Source organism: Erythrolamprus reginae, chromosome 1 (genome assembly GCF_031021105.1).
Source record: "Erythrolamprus reginae isolate rEryReg1 chromosome 1, rEryReg1.hap1, whole genome shotgun sequence".
Lineage (NCBI taxonomy): Eukaryota > Metazoa > Chordata > Lepidosauria > Squamata > Dipsadidae > Erythrolamprus > Erythrolamprus reginae.
Window position 1 is genome coordinate 418770716 of NC_091950.1, and position 25482 is coordinate 418796197.

Below are 25482 nucleotides of genomic sequence, written 5' to 3' on the forward strand. Positions count from 1 at the left end.
GAGGGGGAGGAGGGGGAGGGGGAGGAGAAGGCAGAGCTTCCACCCCCGACACACTTGCAATTTCGGACCCGGAGTACATGCAGGCTTCCCGCGAGGTCATGTCGCTGCAGTACGCTGGGCTCAACATCTGTTGGTCGTAGGGCGGTGGCGACCGAAAGTAGGGATCATCTCCGGCGGGAGAAGTCGGTTCCAAGTACGAGCGTTTGCAGGGTAAGTCCAGATGCCGTGCCCCTTCTGTGGATGTGCAAATAATTCTTTTTAATTCTTGGTTTTACCCTGTTTTCCCCAGAATAAGACATCCCCTGATAATAAGCACAATCAGGATTTTGATTGCATGGCAATAATAATAATAATAATAATAATAATAATAATAATAATAATAATAACAACAACAACAACAACAACAACAATAAATAAATAAATAAATAAATAAATAAATAAATAAATTATTAGAGTTGTATGTCACCCGTCTCCAAGGACTCCGGTCGGTTCACAACAGTTAGAAAACAATGCAATACAAATCTAACGGTTAAAACTACAGTGGTACCTCATCTTACGAATGCCTCTTCTAACGAACTTTTCAAGATACGAACCCGGTGTTTAAGATTTTTTTGCCTCTTCTTCCGAACTATTTTCACCTTACGAACCCAAGCAGCTGCTGGTGGGATGAAGGGGTTTCCCCCCCCCTTTTTTTGAAGAAAGAAAAGGGAGGGGCTGCTTGGAGTAGGAAACATTTTGCAGAGAACAATGTGCTTGCAAAGGAACTGAAAGGGTGTCTTTTTAAGAAAGAAAAGGGAGGAGGGAGGGGCAGCTTGGGGGAGGACAATTTTTGCAGAGAACAACGTGCTTGCAGAGGCACTGAAACGGTGTCTTTTGAAGAAAGAAAAGGGAGGGGCGCCCCCCTTGCCTTTCTTCCTTCCCACTCACCCTTTAGCCTAGCCTTGCTTCTTCCACCCGCCCCCTTTAGCTGCTCCTCCCTGCCCTCTGTTCCCCTCCCTTCTAAAGTTTGGGATTTTCCTGAAGGATTTGCACGCATTATTTGCTTTTACATTGATTCCTATGGGAAACATTGTTTCATCTTACGAACTTTTCACCTTACGAACCTCCTCCTGGAACCAATTAAGTTTGTATGATGAGGTACCACTGTATAACTAAAGCCCACTATCTTAAAAAAGATAGTACAGTCATAACCACACATAACTCGGTCAGAAAAGGGGATACATTAATTGCTCCATGCCTGGTGACATAGATAGGTCTTCAGGGTCTTGTGGATAATAATAATAATAATAATAATAATAATAATAATAATAGTAGTAGTAGTAGTTGTAGTTGTAGTAATAATAATAATAATAATAGTAATAGTAATAGCAACAGTAGTAATAGTAATATTATTATTATTATTATTATTATTATTATTATTATTATTATTTAGATCTGCACGCATCATACAAAAATACATCAAACAGTCTTAGACGCGTCGGACGTGTTCAACTTGTGATATTGTGATACCAAATCCAGCATATCAATCTTATTTGCTGTGTATTACTGTTTTTGTGAATAAAATAATAATTTGGAATACAACATGCATAGAAAGTGAATAAACAAACAAACAAATAATGGGTGTGGCCACTCGCACATGCACGATAGCACGCACGCTTGCGCTTTCGGTACCCAAGGGAAAAAAGGTGTGTCATCACTAGCATAGATATTAGATAGTCCTTAGAAACATAGAAGATTGATGGCAGAAAAAGACCTCGTGGTCCAACTAGTCTGCCCTTATACTATTTCCTGTATTTTATCTTAGGATGGATCTATGTTTATCCCAGGCATGTTTCAATTCAGTTCCTGTGGATTTACCAACCACGTCTCCTGGAAGTTTGTTCCAAGCGTCTACTACTCTTTCAGTCAAATAATATTTTCTCATGTTGCTTCTGATCTTTCCCCCAACTAACTTCAGATTGTGCCCCCTTGTTCTTGTGTTCACTTTCCTATTAAAAACACTTCTCTCCTGGACCTTATTTAACCCTTGAACATATTTAAATGTTTCGATCATGTCCCCACTTTCCCTTCTGTCCTCCAGACTCTACAGATGGAGTTCATGAAGTCTTTCCTGATAAGTTTTATGCTTAAGACCTTCCACCATTTTTGTAGCCCGTCTTTGGACCCGTTCAATTTTGTCAATATCTTTTTGTAGGTGAGGTCTCCAGAACTGAACACAGTACTGTATTCCAAATGGGGTCTCACCAGCGCTTTATATAGCGGGATCACAATCTCCCTCTTCCTGCTTCTTATACCTCTAGTTATGCATCCAAGCATTCCACTTGCTTAATTATGTAGGTTAATTATGTAGGTCCTTAATTATGCAGGTTAATTATGTAGGTCCTTAATTATATTCTACCAAGAGGGGCGGCATACAAATCTAAATAATAATAATAATAATAATAATAATAATAATAATAATAATATATAGATCAATTTTTCTTTTAAAAAAATTGATCCAGACCATAATAAATACCATAACCGCCAAATCTCATCACCTTTATTTTATTCCTCAAAGGATTTTCCTCGTTAATATATATTTTTTTGTAAAGTCAGAAAGCAGCCAGGGTTTAGCTAATCCTATCAATCTTAATTTCCAGGATTGTGTTTCATCATCTGAGAATTTCAGTGGCTCAAGTGCTGCACCGTTTCCTTATTATATCCAGCAATTACTTTTTTGCAAACTTTGACAAGGAACATGCCGCAACGTTTTGATAACTTCTGCTTTGGACAAGTTCAAGGAGCCTTAACACAACTTATTGTGAGTGCTTCCAGGCAACAACAAGGAGATGTCTTTACATTTGTCAGGAGCCCTGGTGGAGGAGACTGGAGAAATGTTGCAAGATAAAATTAAGACTTACTGATTACACACACACATACATACACACAAGGGGAAAAAATTTATTGTTCAGAAAATATCCCCTTTCTTTCTGATGGGGTTCTTTTGCTAAACTGTTATGAGTTGCCCTGAAATGCTTTTTTTAAAAAAATTGCTATTGTTAAATGTGTATCCTGTGGTTTTTGACACACACACAAATACACACATACGATTAACGCAAAGTAGTGAACATGCCTAATACTCCTTTCTCCTCCCATTTCCCCACAACATCCCTGTGATGTAGGCTGGGTTGAGACAGAGAACCTAGCCTAAAGCCACCCATTCAGTTTCCATCCTAAGGCAGGACTAGAACTCACAGTCTCTTGGTGATTGGTCCAGTCACCTTTTACGCCTAAGGCATAAAAGGTGAGACTAGAATTCACAGTGTCCTATTGATTGGCCAACAGTCACTTAGCTGGCTTTTATGCCTAAGGCAGATCTAGAACTCACTGTCTCCTGGCGATTGGCTCTAAAATCACCCAGCCAGCTTTCATGCCTAAGGTAGAACTAGAATTCCTGGTTTGTCCTGGTTTCTAAGCCAGCACCTTCACTACGAAACCAAACTGGCTCACTTCTATTGAAAGTGAATGGCAGAAATTAATTTATTTCGGTCCAAGGGTGGCAGAACTGGCAAGATTAATGATTAATTACTATTTATAGACCCACTATGGAAAAGGGAGGAGAAGTTAGTTGTTGTGAGCCGCTCTGAGTCCTCGGAGAGGGGCGGCATACAAATCTAATAAATTATTATTATTGTTGTTGTTGTTGTTGTTTTTCTTTTGTTTTTAGTGTCCAGTTGGGGTAGATTTTATCCTGTATGCTTAATGTTAATTTTATTTTATTATTTTATTATTTTATTATTTTATTTTATTATTTTATTATCTACCTACCTATCTACCTACCTGCCTCCTGCCTGCCTGCCTGCCTGCCTGCCTGCCTGCCTGCCTGCCTGCCTGCCTGCCTGCCTGCCTGCCTGCCTGCCTGCCTGCCTGTCTATCTATCTATCTATCTATCTATCTATCTATCTATCTAATTATTTATTTTGTCAAACATGTACAGGATAGTAGTTGTTTGTATAAACATAATACAGTGATACCTTGTCTTACAAACTTAATTGGTTCCGGGACAAGGTTCTTAAGGTGAAAAGTAAAAGTAAATCCACAGTAACTGAATTTAAACAGGCCTGGGATAAACATAGATCCATCCTAAGATAAAATACAGAAAATAGTACAAAGGCAGACTAGATGGACCATGAGGTCTTTTTCTGCTGTCAGTGGAGGACTCTTCTTGAACAATATTTCTGGATTCTCTTGATTGTATTAATGTGACATCTATATAATATAGGTATATCTAAGGGGCTATGTTCAAATGCAACGCTGTATCGAAATTTCAAAGCAATCAGTGAAGTACTTTTTGAGATTTGATGTCCCTAACAAAGATAGTTTACATTTTTATTAATATAGATGATCAAAGAAAAAACATTTATTTGCAAGGCCAAAATGTATCCCACCTCTCTCCCCCTCAATCCACCATCTCCTTGCCTTACCTCTCCGTTTCAGACAATGGTAGAAAAGGCCAGATTCCCTCTGTGCCGGGAAGGTGTTAAGGGGCAGTTCCTGAGCATCGGAGCTGGAGAATTGGATGTGAGCCCCATTCTCGTACTGATAGTGGTGGAGACCTTGGTGGCTCCCGTGAGGTGGACTGAGGTCCGATTTGGCGGAGAGCTGACCGTGTGTGGAGACCAATCTCTGCCTCATGATGGTCTTGGAGATCACAGGATATTCTTTGCTGCAAAGGTTAGCAGGAATAGAATTAGAATAGAGCTGGAAGGGACCTTGGAGGTCTTCTAGTCCAGCCCACTGCTCAAGCAGGATGTCAGAGTGTAAACAGAGTGTGGCTATTATTTTGAGATAACCCAGGAGCAAAATACAGTGCACAGAGGTTCATCTTACAATATACAATATAGAAGTCTTACAATACAAGACAATTTGGAATTTGGAATACTGTGTTCAGTTCTGAAGACCTCACCTACAAAAAGATATTGACAAAATTGAACGGGTCCAAAGACGGGCTACAAGAATGGTGGAAGGTCTTAAGCATAAAACCTATCAGGAAAGACTTAATGAACTCAATCTGTATAGTCTGGAGGACAGAAGGAAAAGGGGGGGGGGGACATGATCGAAACATTTAAATATGTTAAAGGGTTAAATAAGGTTCAGGAGGGAAGTGTTTTTAATAGGAAAGTGAACACAAGAACAAGGGGACACAATCTGAACTTAGTTGGGGGAAAGATCAAAAGCAACATGAGAAAATATTATTTTACTGAAAGAGTAGTAGATGCTTGGAACAAACTTCCAGCAGACGTGGTAGATAAATCCACAGTAACTGAATTGAAACATGCCTGGGATAAACATATATCCATCCTAAGATAAAATACAGAATACAGTATAAGGGCAGACTAGATGGACCAGGAGGTCTTTTTCTGCCGTCAGACTTCTATGTTTCTATGTTTCTATATACATACATATGTGGTAGGTGTTGTGAGTGGTCCACATCCGGCTCAGCTGGTCACAGATTTCGAGGACCAGGAGACGGATGAATGTTGAAACACACTTCCCTCCTGAACCTTATTCAACCCTTTAACATATTTAAATGTTTCAATCATGTCCCCCCTTTCCCTTCTGTCCTCCAGACTATACAGATTGAGTTCATGAAGTCTTTCCTGATACGTTTTATGCTTAAGACCTTCCACCATTCTTGTGGCCCGTCTTTGGACCCGTTCAATTTTATCAATCTCTTTTTGTAGGTGAGGTCTCCAGAATTGAACACAGTATTCCAAATGGGGTCTCACCAGCGCTCTATACAGCGGGATCACTGTCTCCCTCTTCCTGCTTGTTATACCTCTAGCTATGCAGCCAAGCATTCTACTTATTTATTTATTTATTTATTTATTTATTTATTTATTTATTTATTTATTTATTTATTTATTTATTTATTTATCAGATTTGTATGCCGCCCCTCTCCGCAGACGCGGGGCGGCTCACAGCAATAATAATACAATGTAAACAAATCTAATATTTAAGTTAATTTAAAAACTCAATTTAGAAACCAATCATACATACTAGCATACCATACATAAAATTTTATAAGCCTAGGGGGAGGGAAATTATCAATTCCCCCATGCCTGACGACAGAGGTGGGTTTTAAGGAGCTTACGAAAGGCTAGGAGGGTGGGGGCAACTCTGATATCTGGGGGGAGTTGGTTCCAAAAGGTCGGGGCCGCCACAGAGAAGGCTCTTCCCCTGGGTCCCGCCAAATGACATTGTTTAGTTGACCGAACCCGGAGAAGGCCAACTCTGTGGGACCTAACTGGTCGCTGGGATTCGTGCTTTCTCTACCGCCTGACCGCACTGTTCCCCCATTTGGAGACTGTCTGAAATCCCCACCCCTAAATCCTTCTCTTCTGAAGTTTTTGCTAACACAGAACTGCCATCCCAGAAGCTTCACCAGTTCAGCTTCTGGGATGAAAAGCGAAACATTTACAAGCCCCTTTGGGACAACCATGATCCGAATGATCTCCGTAAACAATATTTCCAGACGTTTCTTAAAAATGTTTCCTTCATCCCACCTTTGTAATCTCGCCACGCGAAGGTCGGTGTCGTCGCTCCCTCGAAAGCCTTTGGCAAACGGGTTATTCTCTATCTTCAGCTGGGTGATCTTTCAAGAGAAAGAAGGGGGAAACGTTACATGCAGTTTGGCACAAACCAGGATTCATGGTCTATTGGAAGAAAACACAGTTTTCATAGATTTGAAACCTTAAGAACAGGAAACGTCAAACTTTATCAGGACATGGAACAGGTGATAGGTACTGGTAGTCTTCGACTTACAACCACAATTGAGTCCAAAATCACCATTGCTAAGTGAGGTTGTTGTTAAGTGATTTTTCCCATGACCTTTTGCTATAGTTGTGAAGTGAATCACTGCAGTTTGTTAAGTGAATCATACAGTCCTTAAAAAGATCTATTGCATTAATTTTAAAAATATATTTTTAAATTGAAAAAAACCAACTTCTCCCCCTCACACCCACTGCTGGAGGAATCTGGGAAGGCATTTTTCCGAATTACTTTCCGTCTATCAGCTGCCTGTGACCCATAATAATAATAATAATAATAATAATAATAATAATAATAATAATAATAATAGTAGTAGTAGTAGTAGTAGTAATAGCAATAGCAATAGTAATAATAATGCTCTCTACATGGGGCTGTAATGCTCTCTACATGGGGCTACCTTTGAAAAGTGTTTGGAAACTTCAGATCGTGCAGAATGCAGCTGCGAGAGCAATCATGGGCTTCTCCAAATATGCCCATGTTACACCAACACTCCGCAGTCTGCATTGGTTGCCGATCAGTTTCCGGTCACAATTCAAAGTGTTGGTTATGACCTATAAAGCCCTTCATGGCACCGGACCAGAATATCTCTGGGACCGCCTTCTGCCGCACGAATCCCAGCGACCGATTAGATCCCACAGAGTTAACCTTCTCCAGATCCCGTCGACTAAACAATGTCGTTTGGCGGATCCCAGGGGAAGAGCCTTCTTTGTGGTGGCCCTGACTCTCTGGAACCAGCTCCCCCCGGAGATTAGAACTGCCCCCACCCTCCTTGCTTTTCGTAAACTCCTTAAAACCCACCTTTGCCGCCAGGCATGGGGGAATTGAGATATCTCCCCTGGGCCTATACAATCTATGTATGGTATGTTTGTGTGTATGTCTGCTTAATAATGGGGTTTTTAAAATGTTTTTAAATTATTAGATTTGTCATGAATTGTTTTATTGCTTTTGTGAGCCGCCCCGAGTCTACAGAGAGGGGTGGCATACAAATCTAATAAATAAGTAAGTAAATACGTAAGTAAGTAAGTAAGTAAGTAAGTAAGTAAGTAAGTAAATAAATAAATAATAATAATTATTATTATTCGCTATTAGGTTTGTATGCCGCCCCTTTCCGAGGACTCATCCCACTAAAATTGTTCTTTATCATTATTTTTTTATTCTTTTTCTCCAACACAAAGTTAAAAGCAAATATAGTTTCCAACACAAAATCAAGCTTATTGATATACATTTTTTTCCCTTTTTACTTTGTAATCATTCAATGGAGGCTCTTATATCTCTTTCACAAAGTGACTGTAAAAACATATAATATTTTATATATTCAAAAACCTCTTAAACTATAGCTTTTCTCTAATATTAAAACATTACAATAACATTTACATTAATTGCTGGTCATCAAATTCACTTCTTAGCTGAGTCTTACAAATATTTTGAGCTCATTATTCCAAAAAGCAATTTTCTTATAAACATTTAAGCCAAGTAGATTATATATAAGGTCTTTACAATTCTATGCATGGTATGTATGTATGTATGCTTGGTTTTTTATATTAATGGGTTTTTAATTGTTCTTAGTATTGAATTACTATTGTACACTGTTTTATTGTTGCTGTTAGCCACCCTGAGACTCCAGAGAGGGGCGGCATACAAATCCAATAAATAAATAAATAAATATAAAATAATTCTTCATATTGCAGTAAAAAATCTAATAAACCATAATTCTATATATCTAATAAGTTATTTCAATAAGAAAATATATCATATTATATAATAATAAAATCGATTATATATAAAGTAAATTTGAATATTACAACTAAAAAAAGCTAAATAACTTTTTTTAAAATAGTTTGAATATGTTTACACTAAATTATTCCAATAATATTTTTTGGTGTGTGTGTTATATCAATACATAGTGCTACCACCATTACTCATCTTCTGCATCTGGGTTATAATATTTAAAACTCAATCTTCTTTGAGTTCTGACGAAATTTGGCAGAAGAAAATTTGGCCGAAAATGTTGACAGCCAATTTGAAGCTTGAAGAATGAATAATGGGAATATTACCACGCCATCTGTTTTGCTTTACCGCCCTCTGGCTAGCTCCCCAAAATGGCCAGGGGTAGGGGAGAGAAACTAGTAAAAGTTCAGTCTTTGCTATAGCTATCACATAATAATAATAATAATAATAATAATAATAATAATAATAATAATAATAATAATAATAATAATTTATTAGATTTGTATGCCGCCCCTCTCCGAAGACTCGGGGCGGCTCACAACAATGATAAAAACAATATTATAGTAGCACAAATGTAATATTAAAAGAAATAACTAAAACCCTATCATATTAAAACCAAACAACACATACATACCAAACATACATTATAAGGAGCCTGGGAGAAAGATGTCTCAAATCCCCATGCCTGGTGGTATAGGTGGGTCTTGACTAGTTTACGAAAGACAAGGAGGGTGGGAGCAGTTCTAATCTCCGGGGGAGTTGATTCCAGAGGGCCGGGGCCGCCACAGAGAAGGCTCTTCCCTTGGGGCCCGCCAGACGACATTGTTTAGTTGACGGGACCCGGAGAAGGCCAACTCTGTGGGACCTTATCGGTCGCTGGGATTTGTGTGGTAGCAGGTGGTTCCGGAGGTATCACATAGCCGGTCTATTTCCTGTGGTTTTGGTAAAGAATCCTAGACAGAGATGGTCAGTAATGGGGGAGGAACCACAGTGGAGGTAGTAGGTTTATGCACGGTTTATTGAATACTTAATAGTTTTTATTATTGTCCTTCCTTCTCTAGTATCTTAGTATGATCCTTAGTTTTAAAATAGGAAATAAGACGGAGTTGCTGTGGGTTTTGCCTCCCAAGGACAATTTCATCTGTCCGTCCATCACCCTGGGGGGGGGAATCACTGACCCCCTCAGAGAGGGTCTGCAACTTGGGCGTCCTCCTTGATCCACAGCTCACATTAGAGAACCATCTTTCAGCTGTGGCGAGGGGGGCGTTTGCCCAGGTTCGCCTGGTGCACCAGTTGCGGCTCTAACTGGACAGGGACTCACTGCTCACAGTCACTCATGCCCTCATCACCTCGAGGTTCGACTACTGTAACGCTCTCTACCTGGGGCTACGTTTGAAGAGTGTTCAGAAACTTCAGATCGTACATAAAGCAGCTGTGAGAGCAATCATGGGCTTCCCAAGGTATGCCCATGTTACACCAACACTCTGCAGTCTGCATAGGTTGCCGATCAGCTTCCGGTCACAATTCAAAGTGTTGGTTATGACCTATAAAGACCTTCATGGCATCGGACCAGAATATCTCCGGGACCGCCTTCTGCCGCACGAATCCCAGCGACCAGTTAGGTCCCACAGAATTGGCCTTCTCTGGGTCCTGTCGACTAAACAATGTTGTTTGGCGGGACCCAGGGGAAGAGCCATCTCTCTGGCGGCCCCGACCCTCTGGAACCAACTCCCCCCAGAGATCAGAATTGCCCCCACCCTCCTCGCCTTTCGTAAGCTGCTTAAAACCCACCTTTGTCGTCAGGCATGGGGGAATTGAGATGTTCCCTTCCCCCTAGGCCTATACAATTTGTGCATGGTATGTTTGGGTGTATGTTTGGTTTTTTAAATAAGGGTTTTTAAAATTATTTTAAATATTAGATTTGTTACATGTTGTTTCATTATTGTTGTTAGCCCCCCCCCCCGAGTCTATGGAGAGGGGCGGCATACAAATCTAATAAATAAATAAATAAATAAATAAATAAATAAATAAATAAATAAATAAATAGCATGTTTTTACGCATAAACACTTTAATCATTTTAATCATTATCTAGAACTGAACTTTTATAGCAATTAAAGAAAATTGAGCTACTTGCCTAATCTGTTATCATATTGAACCTTGTGGGTTCAGGATAAAACCTTGAAATGTCACTGGGCTCCTCAACCAATAATGCTGTCTATCATTTGTCCTTTTTGTGGCTCTTCAAATAATGTGACTTAATCAACTGAAAAAGAGTTCAAGCGCCTATTTGAAAAGTTATCTTGGTCGGTAAGCCACTCCCACCTACTCACATGACCTTTAAGACATCCCCAGTCACATGATTGTCAAGCCACTCCCACCCGGTCACATGACCATCAAGCCACATCCACACAATAAGCCACGGCCACAGCTGGGCAGTAAACATTTTGGCATTCCATCATGCTGTTTGTGTGTGTATGGATAGATAGATAGATGATAGATAGATAGATAGATAGATAGATAGATAGATAGATAGATAGATAGATAGATAGATAAATAAATCTATTTTGGGCTTATTTGCCTTCATCAGGTAGCCATACCCTTACTGGGATTTGAACCCAAGGCTCTGCCTTGTAATATTTATATATATAAATAAATATGCCTTATACAGTGGTACCTGTACTTAAGAACGCCTCTACTTAAGAACTTTTCTAGATAAGAACTGGGTGTTCAAGATTTTTTTGCCTCTTCTCAAGAACCATTTTCTACTTAAGAACCTGAGCCTGGAAAAATTTCCCAGGAAATTTGAGAGCGGCACAAAGGCCCGGCCAGTTTCCTGCCATTCCCCATTTAATCCCGGCCATCTCGGGCTTTTCTGGGCTGCCAGAGGAAGCTTTCGGAGGTTTTGGCAGTCCAGAGTGAACAAAGCATTTTCCTTTCTCTGGGCGTTTGGAGAGGGAATAAACCTCTGCCAGCGCCCAGAGAAAAGAAACGCTCCCTTCGCTCTGGGCAGCGACTGTCCTCCTCCTCTTCCTCCTCCTCTTCCTCCCACCCAAATTCCGAGCTTTTATTTCTTTCCTAATGGTTTTGCATGCATTATTTGCTTTTACATTGAATCCTATGGGAAAAAATTGCTTCTACTTACAAACTTTTCTACTTAAGAACCTGGTCACGGAACGAATTAAGCTCTTAAGTGGAGGTACCACTGTATATTTATATATACAGCATATCAATTGTAACTTCCTCTGTTCCTTAGATCCACAGAAGGTGGCAGTCTTGAGCCAACCTTGGCTGATCTCCAATGCTAAGGAGGATGGAAAGACAGGAGACCACTTGGAAATCCCGCACCTGGATCTTGACCATCCCCTGCAGTTGTTCCTCAAGTAATACCTGGAAAAATTAGCTTCTTTCTGGAGAGAAGGACTTCCCATCCTCCTCTGCCTGGCCTTCCTGGCTGGTATCTCCCACCAGTAGCAACTTAATAAACCTCCTTAAATGACGAAAGGCTATTGCTCTCCCCACAAACCAAGATGCAGCCAAACTTAGCTTCTTTTTTGGTGACGTTATTTACAAGAAGATATTCCTATTTGCAACTGGCAGAATGTCCTGGCTAGGAAGCTGGGGGTTTTTTCATCTCCCTCTTCTGGGCTTCTCGCTGCAAGTGATATACAGCGTTCTCTCGATTTTTGCAGGACCGCCCGCGAAAGCCGAATTTCCGGGAAGTAAAGATGCGGAAGTAAATACACAATTTTTGGCAATGAACAGTATCACAAGCCTTCCCTTAACAGTTTAAACCCTTGTTACCATTTCCCATTCCCTTACTCACCATTATTACTAGTACTCACCATTGAATAAGACACTTAGTGATCCTGATATTTATAAACATAATTATTTATTAACAATATTTTTTTTTTGCAATAACAATGCTGATTGGCCGAGATTTCAAAGCGTCTTCTCTATCCCAGTGTTTTTCAACCAGTGTGCCGTGGCACAGTAGTGTGCCGCGAGACATGGTCAGGTGTGCCGCGAAGCTCAGGGAGAAATAAAGCAAGAGAGAGAGAAAGAAAGAGAGAAAGAAAGAGAGAGAGAAAGAGAGAAAGAAAGCAAGAGAGAAAGAAAGAAAGAGAGAAAAAAGCAAGAGAGAGAGAAAACAAGAGAAAGAAAGAGAGAAAGAGAGAGAAAGAAAGCAAGAGAGAGAGAGAAAGAGAGGGAAGGAGAGAGAGAGAAAGACATACAGGGAGGTAGGGAGGGAGAAAGGGAGCAAAAAAGAGAGGAAGGAAGGAAGAGAAAGAAAGAAAGAGGGGTGGAGAGAGAGAGAGAGAAAGGAAGGAAGGAAGGGAGAGAAAGAGGGAGGGAGAAAGAAATAGAGTGAAGGGGAGGAAGAGAGAGAGAGAGAATGTTTTTGTCCAAACTTTTTAACGCCCCCCCCCCCCCCCGCTCAATGTGCCCCAGGGTTTCATAAATGTAAAAAATGTGCCGCGGCTCAAAAAAGGTTGAAAATCACTGCTCTATCCTATCAAGGGCTAAATTGATGTGCTGGGGGAATAAAATAAATAACCAGCCCACCAAGAATAAGAGCAGATTAACAGATAGAATAGAATAGAATTATTTTATTGGCCAAGTGTGATTGGACACACAAGGAATTTGTCTTTGGTGCAAATGCTCTCAGTGTACATAAAAGAAAAGAGACATTTGTCAAGAATCTTGAAGTATAGGTGCGTCTTAAAATGTGATACGCTAAATCTAAGGGAATTTATATTGTCGCCTATTCGCACATGGTGACTCAAAATGGCTTACAGGATACAAAACCTCTTTTTAAAACAATAAAACCAATAAAAGATGAGTCATATAATCAATTAATATAATAAAATCGCACCCCCACCCCCACACACTGGCGACACAGATCACACCAGCCATTTAATGGGTTCCATCCCACTCTGGGTTCCCCCAGCGGTTTCTGGAAGAATATTAGATTGGGAGCCATTCTAATCTCTGGGGGAATGATGTTGCAGAAAGAGGGAGCCACCATGGAGAAGGCCCTTCTGGGTACCACCAGCTGTATCTCCCTCCCACCAGCTGTATCGGGGATGTGACCCACAATATTCCCTGCTTCCATGCTCTGATGAGTCGGGTAGATATGATTGGCAAGAGACCGTCTCTCAAGTAATGCATAAAGAAATGATATAGATTCGAATCTTTTGCTTGATGAGGGGGGGTTGGACTAGATGACCCACAAGGTCCCGTCCAACTGTCTTATTCCATATTATTCTGTATTCTTTGTTTTTCCTTGAAGATGTTTCACTTTTCAGCCAAGAAACTTCTCCGGTTCTGACAGAGCAAGAACTGAAGAAGCTTTTAAATGAGAAGCGAAATGTCTTCAAGGAAAAACAAATTGAAACAAAGCCCCTTTGGGACAAAATGAAAGGAAGAATCCCATTTCTTTCACCTTGTTTTTATCTAGGTATTTTCTCTCTTTCTACCAAATTAGGTACAGTGATACCTCGTCTTACAAACGTCTCGTCATACAAACTTTTCGAGATACAAACCCGGGGTTTAAGATTTTTTTTGCCTCTTCTTACAAACTATTTTCACCTTACAAACCCACCGCCGCCGCTGGGATGCCCCACCTCCGGACTTCTGTTGCCAGCGAAGCGCTCGTTTTAGCGATGCTGGGATTCCCCTGCAGCATCGCAAAAGCACAGAAGTCTGGAGGTGGGGTTTCCCATGGAGGGGAGCCTCAGGGGAATCCCACGAGCACAAAAACGGGCACTTTGGCTGGCAAAAGGGGTGAATTTTGGGCTTGCACGCATTAATCGCTTTCCCATTGATTCCTATGGGAAACATTGTTTCGTCTTACAAACCTTTCACCTTAAGAACCTCGTCCTGGAACCAATTAAGTTTGTAAGACAAGGTATCACTGTACCAAATTAAGCTTTTAATTTCTTTCTTCATCCCTGTAAAGATGGAAGCCAACAAGGCTGGGACAATCCGTTCCTGGAGCACCAGGAGAGCAGCTTTGAATCCTGGGGGCTAAGAAAGCCGTGCCTCAACCTCATTTAATGTAGAAATATTGCCCCCTTCTTAAGACTGACGTTTTAAGAGGGTCCTCAGGGCGATATCTTTCCATAAAGGTTTTTGAAAGGCAGAGCCTTCTGGACAGCTTCACTTTGCAGCTGACAATCTTGCCCCAGGTGAACCAAGTTATAGAGAGGCTCTTGGTTCCTCTCCGGTTGTCTGAATCAAGCATTGTTTTGTGTTTTTTGCCCCTAATTTTCTTCTGTCTGTTTTCTACTAAATTAGGAGATATCTCCTCCCACTCTCCCCCCCTAAACAAATAATTCCCTCCACACTGTCAAACTATTTACTAAGTCTGCACTACTATCACTGCTAGTTTTTTCTCATCGTTCCTATCACCCATCTCCTCCCACTCATGACTGTATGACTGTAACTTGTTGCTTGTATCCTTAAGATTTTTATTAATAATGATTGTTTCCTCATTGCTTATTATTATATCTTATTGTTATGTTATGTTATGTTACGTTACGTTACGTTACGTTGTTATTATTATGTATATATTATATTATTATATCTCTGTATACCACCAATACGTACTTGACAAAACAAATAAATAAAATAAATAAATAAAAATAAATTATTTGACCCCTATGGCAATCATTAAGTGTTGTACCTCATGATTCTTGACAAATGTATATTTTCTTTTATGTACACTTAGAGCATCTGCACCAAAAACAAATTACTTGTGGGTCCAATCACACTTGGTCAATAAAGAATTCTATCTGTCTGTCTGTCTGTCTGTCTGTCTGTCTGTCTGTCTGTCTCTCTCTCTCTCTCTTTCTCTATCTATCTATCTATCTATCTAACTATCTATCATCTCTCTCTCTCTCTCTCTCTCTCTATCTTTCTATCTATCTCTATCTGTCTGTCTGTCTGTCTGTCTATCTCTATCTATCTATCTATCTCTATCTATCTATCTATCTATCTCTGTCTATCTATCTATCTCTATCTATCTATCTATCTATCTATCTATCTATCTATATCTATCTATCTATCTATCTATCTATCTCTATCTATCTATCTATCTATCTATCTATCTATCTATATCTATCATTCTATCTGTATCTGTCTGTCTGTCTATCATTCTATCTATCATTCTATCTATCATTCTATTCTCTCTCTCACACACACACACAGACACACACAGAGTGGGGGGGGGCTCTTTTTCACCCCACCCCTGGCCTGGCTTTTCCTAAATTGACAGGAGCCCATTCTTGACTGTGGCTGTTATTGGTTTTTATAAAGCTAGTGCTTTGGATTTCATCAGGAAGCCAGGGGTGGGCGGGTAGGTGGGAGGAATGAAAAAAAAAATTCACGGGGCCAGTTCCTTCCATAAATTTAATGGCTTTTTAAAGCTTGCAACCCTCTTTCTCCAGGATTCTAGAGGCATCTGGAGGTCTCCCTTTTAAAGCCAAGTGCAGTCCCGTAAAAAAAAGGGAAGCCAGGCCTGGATTTACCAGGGTCAGGCTGACAATCTAGATCCGGAAGACTTTCTGACTCCTGGTTGATGGACGGTAGCAAATAAATAACAAAAACCAGAGCATTAAAAAGGGGGTGGGGGAAATACCCCTTCAGGAATGGATTTTTCTCCACGAAAAGATTTCTGGCTTAAATTGGGGGTGGATGGAAAAACACATCCCTCCTCCTTCATTGTCCTTAGCTCCAGTTGGTGCCTCGTAAAGTAAAAAAAGCAGGAATGACAATACTCCTCGACTTACGACCGCAACTTATGAGACCAAAACAGAAAGGATCAGACTGGCAGTGGGGAGATCAAGAAAGGTTTGCCTTTAACCAAATAAAAAATCTTTTATCTTCCAACAGCGTTATTGTACAATACAACACCACCCTGCCACTAAGGCTGACTTGTGACACTTCACCGTACAGGGTAGGCGCAGTTCTGACCCACATTTTCCCTGATGGCTCTGAAGCCCCCATAGCATTTTTTTTCTAGAACCCTGTCTAACACTGAACAAAATTATAGCCAAATTGATAAAAAAGTGTTAGCAGCAGTAGCCGATGTGAAAAAAATTCATGATTACTTGTATAGTTGGCCATTCGAACTGATTACTGACTATAAGCCCATTTTAGGGTTATTCGAAGAAAGTAAAGCGACACCTGCATTTATGTCCCCCAGAATGACCAGGTGTGCAATGTTCCTAGCCAGCTACAACTATTCTCTGAAACACCCGGGTGGGTGGGGAGGAGATCAGCCACACAGATGCATTAAGCCCCTGCCCAGAGCCCCAAATCTTTAATGACTCAGCTCCAGCCGCTGATATGTTGCTAATTGAGCTAGACAATAGCCCTATAGTTACAGATGAAGAAGTAGCCAGGGAGACACAAAAAGACCAAGCACTCTGGATATTAATAAACTACATGTTCAAGGGGTGGGGGAATTTCACACATCAGGAAGAACTGAAGCAATACAGGAGTAAGCAACTTTTGTGTTGTGAGCCACTCCGAGTCTCCGGAGAGGGGCGACATACAAATCTAATTAATAATAATAATAATAATAATAATAATAATAATAATAATAATAATAATAATAATAACTGGAACTGTCCACACTGAAGGGCTGCATATTGTGGGGGGAGAGAGTAGTAATACCTCCAACACTAAGGGAAAGAGTAATGCATAAACTTCACATGGGGCACCCAGGAATAGTGAAAATGAAGAACCTGGCCAGAAGCCACTTGTGGTGGCCAGGGATAGACTCAGATATTGAACAATGGGTGGCCACCTGCACACCGTGCCAACAATCCAGACCAAGCCCTCCCAAGACATCACCCGTAGAGTAGGAAGCACCTAGGGGACCCTGGTCTAGGCTACACATAACAAGTTTAACAAGGTTTTTTTAACAAGTTTTATTGGATTTATATGCCGCCCCTCTCCGAAAACTCGGGGCGGCTAACAACAATCATGAAAATATACAATAAAATCCAATACTAAAAGCAAATTAAAACCCCTTAATATATAAAAACCAAACATACATACAAACATACCATGTATACAGTTGTAACGGCCTAGGGGGAGAAAAAACTTTGCAAGACCATTCCATGCACAAACATTTCTCATTGTGGTAGATGCTTACTCCAAATGGCTGGAGGTAATTCTGATGAACGCAATGACCACCATTGCAACCATAAAAGTGTTGCAAAAGTTGTTTGCCACACATGGGTACCCCGACCTGATTGTATCTGACAATGGGCCCCAATTCACAGCAAGACAAATGGAGGTATTCTTAGCAGAATTGGGGATCAGACATGCCCTGGTTGTGCCTTACTCCCTGAGCTCGAATGGACAGGTAGAACGGATGGTGAGAGTAACCAGAGGCTCTCAGCCGTTCCCCATCAGGGGACTGGCAATCAAAAATTGATCATTTTCTATTAATTCAACATGTCACTCCCAGCAGCTCTACTAATAAAATCCCAGCAGAGCTCCTCATGGGCAGGAGACTAAGGTCTAGTCTAGACCGACTGCACCCTATTTATGCAGCCCAACCAGAAAAAATAAGAAGCACCCCAGAAAGGTCTTTTGAAATAGGGGAAACCGTATATGCGAGGAAATTTGATGGGAGGCTGAAATGGGAACGGGGAACAATTATAAATAAACCAGGACCAAAATCATATTCTGTAAAAATGGACAATGGGCGCGAATAGAAGAGACATATAGATCACCTCCGGAGAAGACCGGAAACAACAAACATCCGAACGTCACCGAATAAAGACTCTTACCCTTCACTTCCCACAGGAAGCAGCAACACCCAGTGACCCCCATCCGAAGACATTATAGACTTCTTACTTGCAAACCTTCAGAACTCCAGCAGGGGGAGCCACAAACTCCAGGAGGCCGGCATTGGTTGAGTCAGCTCAATGCGGGACACTGCGGCACAGGCCAGGCCATCTAGGCCTGCCGAGGCCCGCAGAGAAGACAGCGAGCCGACCTCCTCTTCAGCCAACGAACACTCAACTGAACTGCGCAGGTCCAGTCGGGATCAGTAACGTCCAACCAGGTTGGATTATTATGTCACCTGGTTAAATGAGTGACAGTTGTGCTAACCTATGAGGGGAGGGGTGTTATGTATCTATGTAAATAAGTTATGTAAATATCTGTTTAAATCCGCTCATCTGCATATCCGCCCGCAGATTGGCAGAAAAGAAACCCTTTAAATTCGGATACCCGTGCTGCGCGCCTTGCTTTTGACCACAAATTCCAATATAGATACTATTGCTAGTCACTTTGTTACACAGGCCAATTCCTAATAAAAACACATCCAGCAGCCACGTGACCTCTAGTTATTCAGATTTAACAGAACCGTTCTTAAGAAGAAGCAATTTTCCCCATAGGAATCAATGTAAAAGGAAATAATGTGTGCAAACCCAATAGGAAAGAAATAAAAGCTTGGAATTTGGATGAGAGGAGGAGGGGGAAGAAGAGGAGGAGTAGAGTTGCTGCCAAAGGAAGAAGGTGAGGGGAGGGGAATCAAAAAATTCCAAAACTTTAAGGCTTTAAAAAAAAAAGAGGGACTGAGGCAGGGAGGAGGAGCACGCTCCTCCCATACACCCGGCGCGAGGCTGCCTCCCATACACTGCTGCTATCTGCTTCCTCTTCCTTCCCATGCTGAAGGGCTCCCCTCTCCTCTCGCTTGCTTGCTTTGTAGCTGATGCCTTTCCTTCACTGTGGTGACTCCTCGGCTGCCCAGAGCAAAGGGAGCATTTCTTTTCTCTGGGTGCTGGCAGAGGTTTATTCCCTGTCCAAGTGCCCAGAGAAAGGAAAATGCTTTGTTCGCTCTGGGCTGCCAAAGCCTCCTTAAGCGCTACTGAACGGCTCCTCTGGCAGCCCAGAAAAGCCCGAGATGGCCGGGATTAAAGGGGGAATGGCAGGAAACTGACCGTGCCTTCGTGCCGCTCTCAAATTTCCTAGGAAATTTTTCCGGGCTCAGGTTCTTGAGTAGAAAATGGTTCTTAAGAAGAGGCAAAAAAAATCTTGAACACCCGATTCTTATCTAGAAAAGTTCTTAAAGTAGAGGGGTTCTTAAGTAGAGGTACCACTATATTGACTTCACAAAGGCAAAAAAAGAAAAGGAAAAACAAAAGAAATGACTAGAGACTGTGGTACCTTGTGATTTTGGTAGGATGTCACCGATATAAAGGAGGTTTCTGGAAACACATGAGTGCAAAAAGCTGTGTTCTTGGACCCAAATGCGTTGTTTTCATCTGCTTTCACTATGTGCAACCTGGGCTGGTATTTGTGCATGGAATTGAGGATGATCTGTGGGAGGAAAAGGAAAAAGAGAGAAATGCCGATAAAGGCCTGTTGTGCCAGATGTCCCAAATGTGCTTTTTTTTAAAAAAAAAAAATTGGACTTTCTTTGTTTTTCCTTGAAGATGGTTCTTCTGAACTGAGGAAGCTTCTCGAATGAGAAGAGAAACGTCTTCAAAGAAAAACAAAGCAAGTCCAGTTGCGGAACAGGTTTTTTTTCCTGATTGTCATCACTCTGCTAAACAAATAATTCCCTCAACACTGTCAAGCTATTCACTAAGTCTGCATTACTATTACTACTAGTCTTCTCATCATTCCACCCACTTATGACTATATATCTGTAACTTGTTGCTTGTATCCTTACAATTTATATTAATATTGATCGTTTCCAGATTGCTTATTTGTATCTCATGATTCTTGGCGAATGTCTCTTTTCTTTTATGTACACTGAGATCATAGGCACCAAAGACAAATTCTTGTGTGTATAGCCAAATTTGGCCAATAAAGAATTCTATTCTATTCTATTCTATTCCATTCCATTCTATTCTGTATTTATTTATTTATTAGATTTGTACGCCGCCCCTCTCCGCAGACTAATTTATTTATTTATTTATTTATTTTGTCCAATACACAATGTAAGTTATAGAGAATATACACGTAGTAAAATATATAGAAGAAAGAATAGAAGAAAAGATACAAGAATAAATATATCAATGAAGAATAGAGGGAAAGATATAGGAATGGAAGAAAAGATAAATGAGATAAGGAGAGACAATTGGACAGGGGACGGGAGGCACACTAGTGCGCTTATGCACGCCCCTTACTGACCTCTTAGGAACCTGGAGAGGTCGATTGTGGATAGTCTAAGGGTAAAATGTTGGAGGTTAGGGGTTGACACTACAGAGTCAGGTAATGAGTTCCATGCTTCAACAACTCGATTGCTTAAAGTCATATTTTTTACCATCAAGTTTGGAGAGGTTAATATTAAGTTTGAATCTCTTGTGTGCTGTTGTGTTGTTCTGGTTGAAGCTGAAATAGTCACTAACAGACATGACGCTGCAGCATATGATCTTGTGGGCAATACTTCAATCATGTTTAAGGCATCGTAGCTCTAGGCTTTCTAGACCCAGGATTGCAAGTCTAGTTTCGTAGGGTATTCTGTTTCGAGTGGAGGAGTGAAGGGCTCTTCTGGTGAAGTATCTTTGGACATTTTCAAGGGTGTTGATGTCCGAGATGCGGTATGGGCTCCAGACAGAAGAGCTGTATTCGAGGATGGGTCTGGCGAACGTTTTGTAAGCTCTGGTGAGTAGTGTGAGGTTGCCCGAGCAGAAGCTACGTAGGATCAGGTTAACAACTGTAGAAGCCTTTTTGGCGATATTGTTACAGTGGGCTCTGGCACTTAAGTCCTTTGATATTAGTATTCCAAGGCATTCCAAGGTCTTTTGGCTGGCTGGGAATTTCTGAGAGTTTAGTCCACTTATCTTCAAGTGTCTACGGTTGAAAAACACTTCTGAAATTGATTACACCCACTTTACTGCTAGTTGTCCTCTTCTCTTTCCTTCCATAACTTCCCACATTAAAAAGTTACTGCAGGTCTAACAAAGCGCGTGTGTGAAATAGGATCATTTGACCTTGGAGAATTCAAATTCTCCATCAAGGAAGAGACCTTTCTCCATTGTGCCTTTTCTCCTCCACTGACCTCCTCATTTGATGGAGCCCCGTAGGAAGATGAGAAGAAAACAGAAGCTGTATCTTTCTTAAATTGATGAGCCTGTCCATTAGGTTGAGATCCGCCTTTTAAATGGCTCCTTTTTTCTTGAAACGTGGTTGCAACGGATAACCTTACCCATCAAAAGCCACTGCATCCTAATACCCTCCGAAGTGCAGTTTTTATTGATGACATTTTCCAGATGAAGTTCCCCCCCCCCTCCTCTTCGTGGGAGAATGGGAAGCTAGCAGGCGGGTTACTTTTAACTCTTTCGCTGCAGCTTGGGATTTAACCAAATAGAAAAAATACCCTACGCAAATACCCTTACAATCCTAGGTTTAGAAAGCTGAGATCTACGTCGCCTTCAACACGACCTAAGCATAGCCCATAAAATCATCTGCTACAACGTCCTTCCTGTCAACGGCTACTTCAGCTTCAACCACAACAACACATGAGCACTCAACAGATACAAGCTTAAAGTGAAATGCTCTAAACTCGACTGCAGGGAATACGACCTTAGTAACTGTGTAGTTGATGCCTGGAACTCATTACCAAACTCTGTAGTATCATCACCTAACTCCCAAAACTTTACCCTTAGACTATCCACTGTTGACCTCTCCTGATTCCTAAGAGGTCAGTAAGGGGCGTGCATAAGTAAACCAGTGTGCCGTCCGTCCCCTGTCCTAATGTTTCTCTCTTACTAGTAGCATGTATATAAACATTGTTATATCTTGTTATATCATATGTAATATGTACCTGACAAAACAAACAAACAAACAAACAAGCAAGCAAGCAAACAAACAAACAAACAAACAAACAAATGAAAAGGGTATAGAAATAGAATAACAGAGTTGGAACAGAGTTGGAAGGGACCTTGGAGGTCTTCTAGTCCAGTGTTTCCCAACCTTTTTTGAGCCGCGGCACATTATTCACATTTACAAAATTCTGGGGAACATTGAGCGGTGGGGGGAGGGGGGGGAAGTTTGGACAAAAAAAAATCTCTCTTCCTCCCTTTCGCTCCATTTCTCTCTCTCCCTCTTTCTCTCTCTCCCTTCCTTCCTCTTTCTTTCCCCATCTCTCTCCATCTCTCTTTGTTTCTCCCTTCCTTCCTCTCTTTTTTGCCCTCCTTCTCTCTCCCTCCTTCCCTCCCTCAATGTCTTTCCCTCAACCTCCTTCCCCCCTCTTTCTCTCTCTCTCTTGCTTTCTCTCTCTCTCTTGCTGTCTTTCTCTCTCCCCCCTCTCTCTCCCTCTCTCTTTCTCTCTCTTGCTCCTCTTTCTCTCTTTTATTTTTGCTTTCTCTTTCTCTCCCCCCTCTCTCTCCCTCTCTCTCCTTCTCTTACTATCTCTTTCTTTCTCTCTCTTTCTGTCTCCCCTCTCTCCCTCTCTTTCTCTCCCTCTCTTGCTATCTCTTTCTCTCTCTTTCTCTCCCCCTCTCTCCCTCTCTCTTTCTCTCTCTCCCTCTCTTGCTATCTCTATCTCTCCCCCTCTCCCTCTCTTTCTCTCTTGCTATCTCTTTCTCTCCCCCCTCTCTCCCTCTCTCTTTCTCTCTCTCCCTCTCTCTTTCTCTCTCTCCCTCTCTTGCTATCTCTTTCTCTTCCCCCTCTTTCCCTCTCTTTTTCTCTCTCTCACTCTCTTGCTATCTCTTTCTCTCTCCCCTCTCTCCCTCTCTTTTTCTCTCTCTCCCTCTCTCTTTCTCTCTCTCCCTCTCTTGCTATCTCTTTCTCTCCCCCCCCCTCTCTCTCTTTTTCTCTCTCTCCCTCTCTCCCTCTCTTGCTATCTCTTTCACTCCCCCCTCTCTCCCTCTCTCTTTCTCTCTCCCCCTCTCTCTTTCTCTCTCTCCCTCTCTTGCTATCTCTTTCTCTTCCCCCTCTCTCCCTCTCTTTTTCTCTCTCTCCCTCTCTTGCTATCTCTTTCTCTCCCCCCTCTCTCCCTCTCTTTTTCTCTCAGCAGCGGCAGCAGGGTAATCAGCTGTGAGGTGGAGCTCCGGAACCAAGGCACAGACCACGGCGGCTAGACATGTTGCTAGCGTTGCGCTGGGCATGGACATGGGGCTGGAGCCTCCGTCCCAGCACAGCCCGGTGCCTCTGTTCCGGAGCTCGGCCTCACAGCTGACTACCCTGGCGCCTCCCCACGGCTACTGCCGCTGCCGCCGCACGGCTACAGCAACATGTCCAGCCGCCGCCGGTCGCAGCCTCCGTTCCAGAGCTCCGCCTCACAGCTGACCACCCTGGCGCCGCCACACGGCTACTGCCCGCTGCCGCCGCCATCACTCTCCCGCTGCGTGCCGCCCTCCCGCTGCTGGCGCCCTCCCACCAGGCCCCAAAGCTCACCTGCTACCGTCGCCAGGAAAGCTCCAGCCGGGCGGGGCGCTGCAGCTGCCGGAAAACAGGTTCCGGTCTCACAATTTTTTGATCTTCGCAAAAAGTTGCGAGACCAGAAGCTGAGCTTTTTTCTTCGCGGCACACCTGACCGTGTCTCGCGGCACACCAGTGTGCCGCGGCACACCGGTTGGGAAACACTGTTCTAGTCCAACCCCCTGCTTAGGCAGGAAACCCTACATTGTTTCAGACAGATGGTTATCCAACATCTTTAAAACATCCAGTATTAGAGCACCAACAACTTCTGGAGGCAAGTTGTTCCAAGGATTAATTGTTCTCGCTATCAGGAAATTTCTCATTTAGTTTTAAGTTGCGTATAATATTTACAACATCTAGCTTCTCCCTTTTGGTACCCAAAAGTCCTTCAAGAAGAACTTTACTGGGTTTTATAAATATCTACAAAAGCATTAAATGGCAGAATTAATTTGATAATTGTATTTTTCGGAGTATAAGATGCAGCTTTTTCCTTGCTAAAAGAGGCTGGAAATTTGGGTGCGTCTTATACTCTGAGTGTAGCTTTTTAAAGCTTCCCCCCCCCAGCCTTAACCAGGTATTAAGGATCTTCTCTGCTCTTAGGGGTTTTGCAGGCGTTTTTAAATAGCTAATAGCTCCGATGAATTTTTTTCCAGCCCTAACCAGGTTCTAACAATCTTCGCGGCTTGCAGGCTTTTTCATTGCAACTGTCTCCGAAGAAAGTTTTTTCCAGCCTAAGTTTTTGCAGGCTTTTTTTCATTGCTACTCTCTCTGAAGAAGGCTTTTTTAAACCCTAACCAGGAGATAAAATAATGTTCAGCACATTATTTTATCCCCTGGTTAGGGCTCAAAGAAGCCTTAGCTGACCAGAGTAAGAACGCTAGCCAGATGAATACATGGTAGGCAGATTTTTTCCACCTAGTTTCCTCCCCAAAAATTAAGGTGTGTCTTATACTCCAGTGTATCTTATACTCTAAAAATATGGTAGTTAAGACATAGGCTTTCTGTGATTAATGAGTAACACAATCAGGGGTGGGCAGCAGGCAGGACTGGGTGGAACGCAGTTCCACTGGCGGAAATGAACATGCGTGCACAGATTAAAAGTAATCAGGGATCATACTAAGGAACTAGAGAAGGAAGGACAATAAAAAAATCTATTAAGTACTCAATAAATAGTGCATAAACCTACTACCCCCACTGTGTCCCCCTCCCTATGGGGGCAGCAGACCATGACTGCTTCCCACTCTGTTAATCTTTTAATCTGTAAATCTGTAAATTTTCATTAAAGAAAGCTGGGGGAATGGAAGTGAGTGACATCCCGTCATTCATATTTTGACAGCGGCCAGGATAGTGTATGCGCAAAATTGGAAAGGGGAAAACGTTCCCAAAGAAGAGGAGGTTATTAAGAAAATATTAGACTGCGCTGAAATGGATATGATGACAAGACGGTTAAAGGACCAAGAGGAAACAGAATTTTATGAGATATAGAACAAAGTGTATATATGGATAAATAAGAAGAAAAACTAAAAGTAAAAAGAATAAGAGAATTG

General features: G+C 41.8%; 1 protein-coding gene across 1 annotated transcript in view; it reads right to left on the minus strand.

The window, feature by feature from the left end:
• TBX4 (T-box transcription factor 4) overlaps nt 1-25482 on the minus strand; it is a 56048-nt gene that overhangs the window by 476 nt on the left and 30090 nt on the right. The window contains 4 exon segments of the mRNA XM_070742602.1: nt 2-234; nt 4464-4705; nt 6546-6634; nt 19730-19882. Coding sequence (XP_070598703.1) covers nt 2-234; nt 4464-4705; nt 6546-6634; nt 19730-19882 — 717 coding nt within the window.